General features: G+C 53.1%; 6 protein-coding genes across 6 annotated transcripts; 4 read left to right on the top strand and 2 right to left on the bottom strand.

Moving 5' to 3' along the window:
* Positions 1 to 378: 378 nt before the first annotated feature.
* On the top strand, positions 379 to 3,133 carry CABS01_07301 (uncharacterized protein; the record flags this gene model as incomplete). The annotated part of the gene is made up of 11 exons (XM_060540664.1): positions 379 to 440; positions 501 to 618; positions 690 to 754; positions 811 to 1,700; positions 1,757 to 1,910; positions 1,966 to 2,041; positions 2,106 to 2,260; positions 2,324 to 2,381; positions 2,437 to 2,869; positions 2,920 to 2,970; positions 3,027 to 3,133. 11 exons carry the CDS (start codon positions 379 to 381, stop codon positions 3,131 to 3,133), a joined length of 2,169 nt encoding a protein of 722 aa, XP_060403549.1.
* A 165-nt stretch (positions 3,134 to 3,298) lies between these two features.
* CABS01_07300 (mandelate racemase/muconate lactonizing enzyme domain-containing protein) lies at positions 3,299 to 4,621 on the bottom strand (the record flags this gene model as incomplete). The annotated part of the gene is made up of 4 exons (XM_060540663.1): positions 3,299 to 4,046; positions 4,117 to 4,228; positions 4,282 to 4,391; positions 4,446 to 4,621. The coding sequence occupies 4 exons, from the start codon at positions 4,619 to 4,621 to the stop codon at positions 3,299 to 3,301; spliced, it is 1,146 nt and encodes a 381-aa protein (XP_060403548.1).
* A 606-nt stretch (positions 4,622 to 5,227) lies between these two features.
* On the bottom strand, positions 5,228 to 6,652 carry CABS01_07299 (aldo/keto reductase; the record flags this gene model as incomplete). The annotated part of the gene is made up of 7 exons (XM_060540662.1): positions 5,228 to 5,406; positions 5,468 to 5,613; positions 5,683 to 5,738; positions 5,820 to 6,104; positions 6,197 to 6,301; positions 6,372 to 6,518; positions 6,584 to 6,652. The coding sequence occupies 7 exons, from the start codon at positions 6,650 to 6,652 to the stop codon at positions 5,228 to 5,230; spliced, it is 987 nt and encodes a 328-aa protein (XP_060403547.1).
* Positions 6,653 to 7,398: 746 nt separating this feature from the next.
* Positions 7,399 to 8,520, top strand: CABS01_07298 (dihydrodipicolinate synthetase; the record flags this gene model as incomplete). Its single annotated transcript, XM_060540661.1, has 3 exons — positions 7,399 to 7,853; positions 7,919 to 8,011; positions 8,085 to 8,520. 3 exons carry the CDS (start codon positions 7,399 to 7,401, stop codon positions 8,518 to 8,520), a joined length of 984 nt encoding a protein of 327 aa, XP_060403546.1.
* A 482-nt stretch (positions 8,521 to 9,002) lies between these two features.
* Positions 9,003 to 10,872, top strand: CABS01_07297 (uncharacterized protein; the record flags this gene model as incomplete). The annotated part of the gene is made up of 5 exons (XM_060540660.1): positions 9,003 to 9,293; positions 9,381 to 9,652; positions 9,754 to 10,190; positions 10,250 to 10,449; positions 10,510 to 10,872. The coding sequence occupies 5 exons, from the start codon at positions 9,003 to 9,005 to the stop codon at positions 10,870 to 10,872; spliced, it is 1,563 nt and encodes a 520-aa protein (XP_060403545.1).
* Positions 10,873 to 11,367: 495 nt separating this feature from the next.
* Positions 11,368 to 12,633, top strand: CABS01_07296 (uncharacterized protein; the record flags this gene model as incomplete). Its single annotated transcript, XM_060540659.1, has 4 exons — positions 11,368 to 11,722; positions 11,780 to 11,861; positions 11,912 to 12,476; positions 12,586 to 12,633. The coding sequence occupies 4 exons, from the start codon at positions 11,368 to 11,370 to the stop codon at positions 12,631 to 12,633; spliced, it is 1,050 nt and encodes a 349-aa protein (XP_060403544.1).
* Positions 12,634 to 12,947: the final 314 nt, after the last annotated feature.

Raw genomic sequence — 12,947 nt, 5'->3', positions numbered from 1 at the left:
CAATTTGGGGTAGAAGCAGGGTGAACGTTTAGGTTGAGTTTCCTCCGCACTTCTCTGCAGATCACCTCCGGATGTCTTTGTAGCGCACTGCAATTCACTACTGTTTAACATTCTTTTCGAATTCATCCTACCTAGAGATCTCGGGCTAATTCATCGCGTAACCAAGCACGCCGACGTCACTTACCAGAACCATGGGATTGAGGGGAAGAACATGCATCTAAGCACCCCGGTTGATCCGGATCGTCCTCCGTGTGGAGGAATCCAAGCTGGTAATTCTTCCGGGTAAATTGCTACAAGATGCCGCTTCTTGAACACTTGCTTGAAAGTCTCTTTGACCCCAGACTTGCACACATAATACTCTGGATCGGAGTGCGCAAGATGATTTTGACACTTCTGTGCACCACCTTACTGCCGGTGGTCGCGTTGGCAAGCATCGACCGGTATGTACATCTCTACTAAATGTCTGTTAGGCCACCGTTCAACTGACACATCTGACTAAGACAGCGTGTTGTGTCTCAATTCAATGTTGTCCGCACAAGCTTGATCGATAACAACACCACGCCATTGCAAGTTGGCAAAGGCAACTTCGCCTTCAATGTCGATAACACGGGCATGCAGGTGAGTATCAACTGCGAACATACAGTGTGTGTACCTCAAGGCATTCAAGCTGAAGTTGCAAACTCTGACAGACTTTCCTGCCCTTCAATACGCTTTCGAGCTGGGCCTGGCACAATGATTCGCTTCCAACCAATGGGTTTGTCATGCCGCGAGGATCTTGAATAGGATAAAATGCTGAGACTACACCCACAGCGAAAAGCTAAGCGACTACACCGGCGTCCCTATGCTGACCCATGGCCGAAACGTTTCCTACGACATCCCCGACTCCAAGCTCCCGCAAGTCTCGCAATGGCTCATCGGAAACCCTAATCGCATCAATTTGGGCCGAATCGGTCTGAAGTACAAGGGGGAGACGCTATCGGCAGCAGCCATTTCTGAACCAAGACAAGAGCTGGACCTCTGGAGCGGCATCATCACCTCGACTTTCAAAGTGGACAGTAAGGCTGTTGAGGTGGTCACACAGGGCGACTTCGCAACCGACGCCGTCACATTCCAGATTGAATCGGACCTCGTGTCCTCTGGCGATTTGACCATCGAGCTCGACTTCCCGTACCCGCCTATCCACACGACAAAGTACAAGTACGAAGTCTTTGCCGGCGTGTACGACTTCCCGTTGAACCACACGACTCGAATCGTCGATAGTTGTGGACGATCCGACCTGGCTCACATTTATCATGAGTTGCAGGAGACGAGCTACTTTGTCAATCTGCGCTGGCCTCATGAAGCGCCTCTTGACCTCTCGCGGGATGAACCAGAGGGCTCTGATGAGGTCAACGCTCATCGATACACGCTTTCCCCTGTTGGTGGTACTAACCAGACTGCAACTTCTTTGACATTTACTGCGGACTTTTCACCCCAGAAGCAGGATCCCAGGCCTCCGGCCGATGTCCAAGAGGAAAGCATTGCTGAATGGCACGACTACTGGAACGAGGGCGGCTTCGTCGACCTGACCTTATCATCGAACCCGAATGCTACAGAATTGCAGAGACGCATCATTCTATCACAATATCATGTCCGCGTTAATAGCGCAGCATCCGGTCAATCGCCTCAGGAGAGTGGACTGATGAACAATGGGTGGTACGGTATGTATATGCACTCATGTCCCATTCGAAGAGGATTTTGAAGCTGATTCAGGCAGGTAAATTCCACATGGAAATGGTCATTTGGCATAATGCCCACTGGGTTACATGGGGACGAAAGAAATATTTCGACAACATATTCCCGGAGATCTACGAGATTTTACTCCCATCTTCCCTCGCAAGAGCGAAATCACAAGGGTGGGAGGGGGCCAGGTAGGCTCGCTTCGATTTTAGAACTGGTAGACCTACGATCTGACTGTGTTTGTAGGTGGCCCAAAATGACGGAGCTAGAAACGGGTGTCAGTTCACCTGGTGGAATCAACGGCCTTTTACTATGGCAACAGGTACTGTCTCCGATTTCTTGACGCAGCGCAAATTCACACAGAAGAATCTTTGCTGACAAGATAGCCCCATCCCATGTACCTCGCAGAACTTGCGTATCAGTCTTCACCGACCGATGACACCCTCAAGCAATGGGATGCAGTCTTGACGGCGACTGCCGACTATATGGCATCGTACGCCTGGAAGAATGAAAGCTCGGGACATTATGACTTGGGTCCGCCGTGAGTCTGACTTTGACACAGACGGATGAAAAGAAGTATAGGCTGATCACGGAATTCTCCCAGCTCATACGGCGTCACTGAGAATACCCCACCTTCACAGACATTGAATCTAGCCTACGAGGTAAGCACAACCCAGCTCATTCACCAAAGCTCCTATCTCACATCGATACACCTAGATCGCATACTGGAGATACGGACTCGATCTCGCCCGCGATTGGAAGAAGAGACTAGGCCAGCCGGTCCCCGAAAAGTGGACAGAAGTGGCCGAGAACCTCGCCCCGCCACCACAAGTCGACGGCCTATACGCAGTATACGAAGGTTTGAATAGCACATGGTGGCAAGACCCCGCTCTCAACGGGGACCCGCGCAGTCTCATCATGATGCAGGGGATACTGCCAGACACCCCAGCCGTGGACCCCGACGTCGCACTCAAGACGGCGGACAAGGTGTGGGAGGTTTGGACGGATCAGAAGATCCGTGGCTGGGGACGGCCTGTGTTGGCTATCAACTCGGCGAGGATCGGGAACCCAGAAAGAGCTATTTACCACTTGACGGCGTATGATTACTGGAAGTTTGACGATGCTGGCTATGCTATCCGCGGTGGAGATGGTCAGTGAAACCCTCTTCGACGCCCGTATCGTTGCTCATAATTGACACAGGTGGCACGCCTCCCCCTTTCATGCCCGGAAACGCTGGGTTTCTATATGCAGGTAAGTCTTGATCCTGACATCTGCCTTGAGCAATTCTGTAAACTGACAATCATTAGTCGCATACATGGCCGCTGGCTGGCAAGGGTCAGATGGCGACGCACCTGGCTTCCCTGAAGGAGCCGGATGGGTTGTCAAGCAAGAGGGACTGCAAAAAGCACCCTAAGGAGGCTACGTAGTATCAGTGGCTTTGAATGATACATAAATTTCATTCCACTTTACCTCAGAGGGCGTTCACCAGATCTGTGCACGACTCAATAACATTGAATGTGGCCCGGTGACTTTGGTCAACGTATATACTGGATTCCGAGAATTTGCTCTACATAATCATCTACCACTCTCTGATCTCTCCACCAGGTCCAATGAATCCAGGGCTGACCCAAGCCTTCGCGTCCTTAGATAACTCACGAACTTGCGCCTCATCAATCTCAATGCCCAAGCCAGGCCCAGTAAGAAGATCAATATAGCCATCCGTAACCTTCCACACCTCCGGGTTATGAGTATAACTCGTCAGGTCCTGACCCGTGCTATTGTAATGAATCCCCAAACTCATCTCCTGAATCACAAAGTTCGGCGACGCAAAATCAACCTGCGCATTCGCAGCCAATGCAATCGGTCCCAGCGGACAATGCGGCGCCAGCGCAACATCATACGCCTCCGCCATCGCCGCGATCCTTCGCATCTCGGAAATTCCACCGACGTGAGAAATATCAGGCTGCAGTATGTCCACACACCCGGCCTCGAGGAACGGCTTCACGTCCCAGCGGCTGTGTAGACGCTCGCCGAGGGCAATCGGGATCGAGGTGAGGTGGCTGATCTCCTTGATGCCGCCCAGGTGCTCGGATAGCAGGGGTTCCTCGATGAAGAGCGGACGGTGCGGCTCTAGGGCCTTTGCGAGTTGCTTGGCCATGGGCTTGTGTACGCGGCCGTGGAAGTCGACGCCGGCGTCCATGCCGAGGGCTTTTACGGCCTTGACGCGTTCGACGGCTGCGTCGAGGGCGTCGGGGGAGTCGAGCCAGCCGAGGTCTTCTGTGCCGTTCATCTTGACGGCTTTGAATCCCTGTTCCTTGCGGGCTCGTCTGTTGTTAGTAGAAAATGGAATTAGCAAGGCTGCGTCTGAAGGGGTGGTCGGTGGCTTTGTTCACTTACGCCTGCTGTTCCACGTCGTTTGGTCGGTCACCACCAATCCATGCATAGACCTTGAGCTTGTCTCTGACCTTTCCTCCCAGAAGCTGCCAAATTGGCAGGCCCAGCTTTCTAGCTGTTGACTGTCAGTCACAGCATCGTAGGTAAGGCCGTATCAAGCCTGCTCACCCTTGAGATCCCACAAGGCAATGTCGATGCCTGCCAACGCGCTCATGAAGACTGGACCGCCACGGTAGAAGGTTGTCCGCCACGACATTTGCCAAATGTGCTCAATATCACTTCTTAGGATTAGCAATGTGAAATTCAATGGCTAGGTAAGTGAGCCGACATACTCAGCTTCCATGCCCGAGTACCTCTCAAACCAGGCGTCGAGACAGCCTTCCACGGCTTGAGTGTGGCCCTCGAGAGATGCTTCGCCCCAGCCGACGTTGCCCGCCTCATCGGTGATCTTCACGAATAACCACCTGGGTGGTACTCGGAAGTACTCCATCTTTGCGATTTTACCCATGGTGACTGGAGTCTTGCTGCCAATGACGTATGCGAACTTTCGTAAGGGTCTATGAGGAATCAAGGTTTGCGGGAAAAGGCAAGGTTGACAGCTTTGGTTGACTCTGATAGACGCTTCAACCAGCTTACTTGAGGCAATCGTGAGCTGATATTACCACCACAAAGCGGAGCTTGACGGAGTTGAATGACGGGAAAGTCGGCTTGAAGTCCGGAACCTCTCCGACCCGCCTCCTCAGCCGCCTCTCGTCTCCCGATCCGCCTCCGAATCGCATATCCCTCCCCCGTCGGAGAAGGGAACATGAGCATTACCCGGCTAGACGCAGTGGTGGAGAAGGGTGAGATGAGGTGTGCGGGGTTCGGTACACCACCACCCGAGTCTGTTGCCAGGGTATGGAGGGGTGGTGCGGGGTCTTCGGTGTAGGCTTTTCCGCTCGGTGAGGATATTCGGCGGGTGGCGGACGGAAAAGGTTCACCGAGGCGGTTCGCAAGTTATTGGTAGCTTGCGGAAACTCTGAAGATCTATCCCCGGCTCTATCAAATTGAGATTACAACGCTACGGATACTAGTTTATTCTCATGGGAAATTCACAACATCTATTATCTCGTGTCTATGCTTGGCCCGCTCTAATCTTCTTCTGCTGTGCCACCCAAGTTTCTACCGCCTTCTTCAGCGTCTCCGGGTCTGACTCGCCAAAGATGTCTTGACCGAGGCGGGCTGGAAAGTTGTAGCGGTGCTTCCTGTCCAAGGCGTTGATCTTCTCAAAAACGTCCTTGGGGAGCTCAAACACTAGTAAAAGTCAGTGTCTGTCAGATATCAAGTATAGATACCAGCTCCTATGATCACGTACCTTCAAAGTTTTTCTCGATTCTTGAGGGGGTAACGGACTTGGGCAACACCACGGTGCCTCTTTGGACAGACCAGCTGATAATGAGTTGCGCCGGCTCCTTATCGAGGGACTTGGCCAACTCGGCGATGGCGGGGTCGTCAACGGCACTGATGCGGATTAGTGCATGCACTTGAGACAATTTTCGGAAGAAACACGGGTATCTGCTGGGCACTCACCGAGGGAGGTTGTAAATGTTGTTAGCGAGGGGGCTATACGCCGTGACCACAATACCCTGCATTTCCAAATAGATTAGCGACCCTGGAAAGGGGATGCGACATCGGAGATTTTTCCCGCCTGGATCAATTGGACTCACCTTTTCTTTGGACCAGGCAAGGAGGTCGGGCTGCTGCAGGTACGGGTGCGCCTCAATTTGGTTCACCGCAGGCTTGATCTCGGCCTTGTCCCAAAGGTCCTCAATTTTCTCGCGGGTGAAGTTGGAAACGCCGATGGAACGGATCTTGCCCTTCTTGACGAGGGCCTCCATTGCCTTCCACGTCTCAATCACCGGGACGTCGATGACGTCGACGGCCTCAGTGACGGGATGCAGGGGGAACCGGGTGGCATCGTCCTTTTTGTTGAAGGATACGGGCCAGTGAATCTAATGCACGACATTCTTGCGTTAGGGGAGGCAGATCAAGAGGGGGGAACGGATGGGTGTAAGGCATGACAGAAAAGGTAAAAGATGCTTACCAGGTACAAGTCAACGTAGTCAGTCTGCAGGTCGCTGAGGGTAATGTCTAGTGCGGTCTCAACATCCTCTGCCTTGTGATGGGTGTTCCAAAGCTTGCTGGTGACCTGGGAGGGGAGAGACAAGGATCAGCCATCTGATACCCGATGCAGTAAGTAGAAGGATGATAAAACTCACAAAAATGTCTTTCCTTGGGACGCCAGAAGCCTTGAGACCTTCGCCGACTTCCTTCTCGTTGTCGTAGACGGCTGCCGCGTCAATGTGGCGGTACCCCGACTTGAGGGCATGTTCAACGGCGTTCTTGACCTCATTGGGCTTGGATTGCTACGGATTCACATGATTAATCAGATGGAATTTCAATATTAGCTGAACGGCTTCAAAATGCTCACCCAGGTGCCCAGGCCAACTGCTGGAATCTCGTGTCCCGAAAGAAGCTTGAAAGACTGAGCTAACGTCATTGTTGTAGAGCAAGTAAGTAACTGCGGTGATGCTTCCGTGATCGGATGTAATTGTACGGACGAAAGTCAGAAAAAGTGCAGTTATCCGCGTGTGTTATGTTGGTCTATCATATGTCACTCCCTTCACAAATAACAATTCCCCCAAGAGCTCTTATATCTCCATTTTGAGGCTGTCGTCACTCCCAATTCGCCTGCAAGATTTCCGCATCACATAATGAGGGGTGTCTAACACGGTCCGTTGTCACGGAATTGGCCTTATGTAAACCTCTTTTTCCGGCCTTTTCCTCCCGTCTTCTCTCCCCCCACTTAACTCTGCATGGCTCCCGCCAAGCAAGACGACGTCCGACGGCCGGGACCCGTTCGTAAGAAAACCCCTTGAGACTAAAGTTGCTAGAGACGGTCCAGACGGGATAGTGTCGGGATGTTCCCCGCTCGGTGGTCTTCTTTGGCGCAACTTGCCCCCACCCCCGCGTCATCACACCCCGAGAACGCCATCGAACAAGTCCCTCGCGGGATTGCCGAGGGGCACCGAGACCGGGTCTGACACGTTTTCCATCGTGAACGTAAATTCTAACGAGGGGTCAACAAAAACCTCACGACGGAAAGAAGAACATTGCAGCATCGTGATACCCGGAGTCGTCAACCTCGATTCCCAAAGTCTTTCCCAAGTGAAGCTCAGCCTCTCATAACTTGTTGCTGATTCATCCCTCTCTCCTTCTTACCCACAAACACACATTCACATCACAATGGCAGACGTTAGAGTACCACCCACGGGCGTCTTCGTCCCAGTTCCAACCTTCTTCCACTCCGCCTCTGATTCCGCAGGCGCCCTCCAGCCCAAGGTCGACATCGACACGCAAGTGAAGCACAGCGTCTACCTCGCAAAGAATGGCATCCGCGGCCTAGTCCTCCTCGGCTCGACCGGCGAGGCCATTCACCTGAACAAGGCCGAGCGTCACGATCTCGTCGCCGGCGTCAAGAAGGGCCTCGAGGAGGCCGGTTTCCCCGACTACCCTATCATGGCCGGCGTCTTGACCAACGGCATCGACGAGACTCTCGAGTGGCTCGACGACTACGCAAAGGCCGGCGCTCAATGGGGTTTGGTGCTTGTTCCCGGATACTTTGGTACCGCCGCGAACCAGGAGAACATCAAAGAGTGGTACACTGTCGTCGCTGACAAGAGCCCTCTGCCTATCCTTGTGTAAGTTTTGGATTGTCAATTGCGGTGTGCGCGCGCGAGATGATATCCGTGCTGATGCGGCCTAGATACAACTACCCTGGCGTCACAAACAACGTCCTCGTCGAGCCCGACACGTACAAGGACCTTGCCCAACACCCCAAGATCGTCGGTTGCAAGATGTAAGTTAATGCACAAAGATTTACTCCGCCTCTACCTCAGGAGCCCTTCTAACGCGATCCCGCAAATCCCCAGGTCCCATGGAAACGTCTCCCTCCACCTCCAAGTCTCCTCCGACCCGCGCATCGACCACTCAAAGTTCCGCGTCTACAGCGGCTTCGGCCAACAGCTCGCGCCCATCGTCCTCTTCGGCGCCGCGGGCGTCATCGACGGCCTCGCCGCCTTCTACCCCAAGACGGTCTCGCGCCTCTTCAGCCTGGCGGAGAAGCGCCCCGTCGACCAGGCCACCCTCGAGGAGGTGCAGCGCCTGCAGTACGCCGTCAGCCGCGCCGAGGACTTTATCGGCAAGACGGGCATCATTGGTATCCGCGAGGGTATCATCCGCAAGGCCGGCTTCGGCGCGCTCGAGGGCGGGCGGTTGCCGCTCAAGGGACGCTTGGATGAGGGTACTTTCAAGGCGTTGGATTCGCTCTTGTTTTCGGATATTCAAAAGATTGAGGACTCTTTGTGAGATACACTAGTGGTTTAGATGAGTTGGAGCTGGGAGCTTACGAATTGCATGATTGGCCATGATACCAAATATTGAGAGCTTGGCTTAGCCGTCAGGCACTATTTTGCTGCCACGGAAAAGCACACTGCTTGTTTCGCGTGCCCGTTTCTGTCTCATGGTAGCGTTACACCTAGTGGACCTTGATGCCGATGAACCCAGTGCAGTGGCCGGTCTATTCCCCATGATCCTCCTTTCTAACGCCGTCCCTCCACGTTTCCCCACGCCATCTCTGACGCCGTCTATCCGAGATGTGAGAAGTCTGGTACGAGTGGTTGTCTGCTTGCGGACTAGGCCTCTGTAGATGAGGTGTAGTCTGTTGGGAGAATGCGTCGACCTACCTACGCTTGTATATATGGAAATATGATGACCATCTTGAATTCTTAACTTGACGATGCCAACCTCCTACCCCAGCCCTTTGGTATCGATACTTTGACCGGTCTGCAATGTCTACCAACCTTTCTTCCGAACGTGCCGATATGCAGCCTTCCGGGCCTCAGACTATAGGGCACGGCATCGACGAGCTCAAGCCGAGTGCGTCCCAATTTGAGACCATGGAAGAAGGCGACCCTCATAAATTCAAGCTTCCCAAGACTGGTGGGGATGTTGCCTTGGCACTCTTCGATAATGTGGGCGATGTGCACGAATTCATCGATCCGGAGGAGGAGCGACGACTAGTCCGCAAGGTAGACTGGATGATTCTTCCATATATTTCAGTCTGCTACATCTTCTTCTACGTAAGTCAAAGTGCCTAGTCCCACTGCCAAGCACCGCCCCCAAAAGGCTTGTTTATGGTAACCAAGATCCATGTCTGACCTGGGCAGATTGACAAAACCACCCTCTCGTACGCTGCCATCTTTGGTATTCAGAGTGATCTCAACCTCAAGGGCACTGAGTATAGCTGGCTATCATCAATCTTTTACTTTGGGTTTCTGATCTGGGCTCTGCCTACAAACTTCATGCTGCAGAAGTTCCCTATTGCAAAGTATCTCGGCCTCAACATCTTCGCTTGGGGTACTTTTCTTGTGCTACAAGCTGCGGCACCCAACTTTGGAGCTTTAGCCGCACTTCGTGCCATCGGCGGAGCAGCAGAAGCGTGCGCTGACCCTGCCTTTATGATCATCACCAGATCTGCAGGCCCCAGCCTTTTGTCAATTTAGATTATCTTTTACGTCGAATGACGCTAACGGATCTCAGCATGTGGTACACCCGCCGAGAGCAACCCATCAAAATCGGGCTCTGGTACACCGCCAACGGCGTCGGCATCGCCCTTGGCGGCCTCCTAGGCTACGGCATCGGCAACATCAAAGGCGCGCTGGCGTCCTGGAAGTATGAGTTCATCATCGTCGGCACCCTGTGCTGCGCGTGGGGCATCGTCATTGCCGTGTTCCTGCCGGATAACCCCATCACGAGCAGCAAGCTTACAAACCGCGAGAAGAAGATCATCGTCGAGCGGTTACGCGAGAATCAGACTGGCGTGGAGAATAAAACGCTGAAGCTCTATCAGGTGCGCGAGGCGTTCACGGACTACAAGCTGTACTTTTTCTTCATGATTGCCTTGTTGCAGGCGATTGTGAATGGGGGGACGTCTAATTTTGGAACTCTGATTATCAAGGGCTTCAAGTTTTCGACGTGTAAGTCAAAACCTCCTCACCGCTCAGTTATGACGAACTTCTAACATGCCGTTGTCAAGTGATCACGGCGGTCCTTCAGATTCCATACGGAGCCATCATCTTCATCGCCATCCTAGCATGCGTCTTCATCAACGACAGGCTGCCGCCAAATAACCGCTGCTTCGTGCTGGTGCTCTTCTTATTACCCAACGTCGCTGGGGCGTTTGGTCTCCGCTTTGTCCCTGATGACCAGCAGGTCGGCAGGCTAATCTGCTACTACGTGAGTTCTCCCGCAAGTGAACCTCCCGACATGCACCATGCTAACAAGCCTCAACCAAAGTTAACCGGTTCTATCAACGCCTCATTCGTACTTCTCCTCTCACTCCAAACCGCCAACATTGCTGGACATACCAAAAAGGTGGTCACCTCCGCGTGCCTGTTTTTGGGATACTGCGTCGGCAACATCGCGGGTCCCTTCTTCTACAAGTCAAATCAGGCGCCCAAGTATGAGTTAGGTATTTGGAGTATGATTGTCGCTCACTTGCTTGAGGTTGTGGTTGTGATTACACTGCGGTTTCTGCTCAAGTGGGAAAATGATAGGCGGGACAGAATGCAGGGGGAAGTCGCTGAGGTTGATCTGGATGCGACGGCGTTTGGGGATTTGACGGATCGTGAGAACTTGAACTTTCGGTACATTTACTGATCAAGTGTCAGGTCTGCTGACTCAGAGACGTTCTGCCATAAGATTTGCGCTGCAAGTGTGCGGTCTGGGAGCAATTTAGATCACTGAAGCTGGGGTTCATGTTAGTCTCGAAATCGTAGCATTGCCACACTCTATGCCGTAATAATCACAGATATCGCAGTAGCCAAAGGTCCTCAAACGACGTAAAGTAAGTATCAGCGTCTCAAGCCATTCGCATGATAGCTTGCTCAACTCACTTGCAGCTAGAGTGAGATGCATCGCGTGCTGAAGAGTAATATCGTGGACTCACTAATAACGGATAATGATCCGCGCAAAGACGCGGTTTTAATTCGGACGTAGTGAACCGCTGCCGACGCCGGTGCATTTGGCGCCGACAGCTAAATGCTAAAGTCTGCACGGCTTCACCTTCACCACACCACACTCAATTCTCATTGCGCTCACCAAGACTCATCGCAGCATCAACTACAACGCCCTGGCATTCACACTGCATTCATCATGTCATCTTCTGCGACTCCCGCAAGACCACCGTTTTCATCTCTTCCCCTAGACCCTGCTGGGCCGCCTGGGAACGCATGGGGTCTGTACGGCAAAGATGACCGCTTAGGGGCGCTGAACCTTCTCACCCCCACAGTCGTGGCCGCTGCGGCAGCATCTGAGATTCGAACTGGCCAACGAGTATCACTGGATTGGTCATTGAATAATCCCTCTCAGCCAAGCTTCGATCGGGCGCCATTTGAGTCTAGGCTCGTCAACCGAGCTCATCCGAGTGGCGAGAAGAGGACCGTCAATGATGATATCTTGCACTTTAACACGCAATGTAGCAGCCAGTGGGACGGCTTCAGGCACTATGGTACTCAACTAAAGGCTACTAATAAGTGAGCCATATCACTAACTGTAATGACCTAAGGGTACCAGAAAGCCAAGCGATACTACAACAACACGACCCAAGATGACCTGGATAACCCAAAAAACATTGGCATAGACGGCAAGTTAACCTTCGAAACCGTGCGTTCATCCTTATTTGGTGACTGACTTATAGCGCAGCTTGGGTCGAAAAGGGCGGCATCGTCGGCCGCGGCGTCCTCCTCGACTACGCCAGCTTCTGCGCCCGCCACGCCCTGCCCCTCGATGCCTTCACCAGCAGCGACATCTCCCTCACCCACCTACAACAGATCGCCGCCGAGCAAAACATCACCTTCCGGCCGGGCGACATCCTCTTCATCCGGTCCGGGTTCACGGCAGGTTACAACGCCAAAGATGACGCCGCGCAAAAGGCCGTCGCGGCGCGCGCCAGCCCGGACTTTCTCGGTCTCGAGCCCACGAAAGACGTGCTCCGCTGGATATGGGAGACGGGATTCGCGGCCGTGGCGGGCGACGCGCCGAGTTTCGAGAGGGCGCCCATCGCGGGCTCGCATACGGCTGTCGGCGGCGTGTGGAAGGGCGAGGCGTGGGAGGAGGAGATGCAGGGCGGTGGTTTGTTGCATCAATGGCTGCTGGGAGGTTGGGGATTGCCCATTGGCGAGATGTTTGATCTCGAGGCTCTCAGTTCGACGTGCCAGGAGCTGGGAAGATGGACATTTTTCGTGAGCAGCGTGCCGCTCAAGGTAAGTCTTGAATATTGATTCTCGCCCGATTCATTCTTCTCCATTACTCATGTTGGAGGGTATGTTCGCCTTGAAAAAAGCGTACTGATGATTTGTTTCCACGTTGTAGGTTCCGGGCGGTGTTGCCAGCCCTCCCAACGCCGTTGCCATATTCTGATCCCAGAGTCACATAGTCTTGGGATGGTCATGCTACTTAGAGTTTTGGCCACGTTTTGTGAGAATAATAAAGTTGCTTTGGTGTTCTAGTCTTCTTCACCTCGGTGTATCTTAGTGTTCGGGAGGGTAATCAATGTGTCAATGTTCCATTTCTGGCCATCCCCGGTGACGGGATGTTGCTGGTTCGCTTGGCTTTGCTCGGACTTTGCGGCTGGTTGGCGCGTTTGCAGATCCCTGACATTTTCAAAATTAATGGTCTGTCGTCTCTGGAACATAATTCTTCGTCTCTCTGAATTTCGAAAGCTTGGCGAGTTG

The sequence above is a fragment of the Colletotrichum abscissum genome (genome assembly GCF_030869225.1).
Source record: "Colletotrichum abscissum strain IMI 504890 chromosome Unknown Scaffold_15.1, whole genome shotgun sequence".
NCBI classification, from domain to species: Eukaryota; Fungi; Ascomycota; class Sordariomycetes; order Glomerellales; family Glomerellaceae; genus Colletotrichum; species Colletotrichum abscissum.
This window is presented reverse-complemented; position numbering and strand designations above follow the sequence as displayed.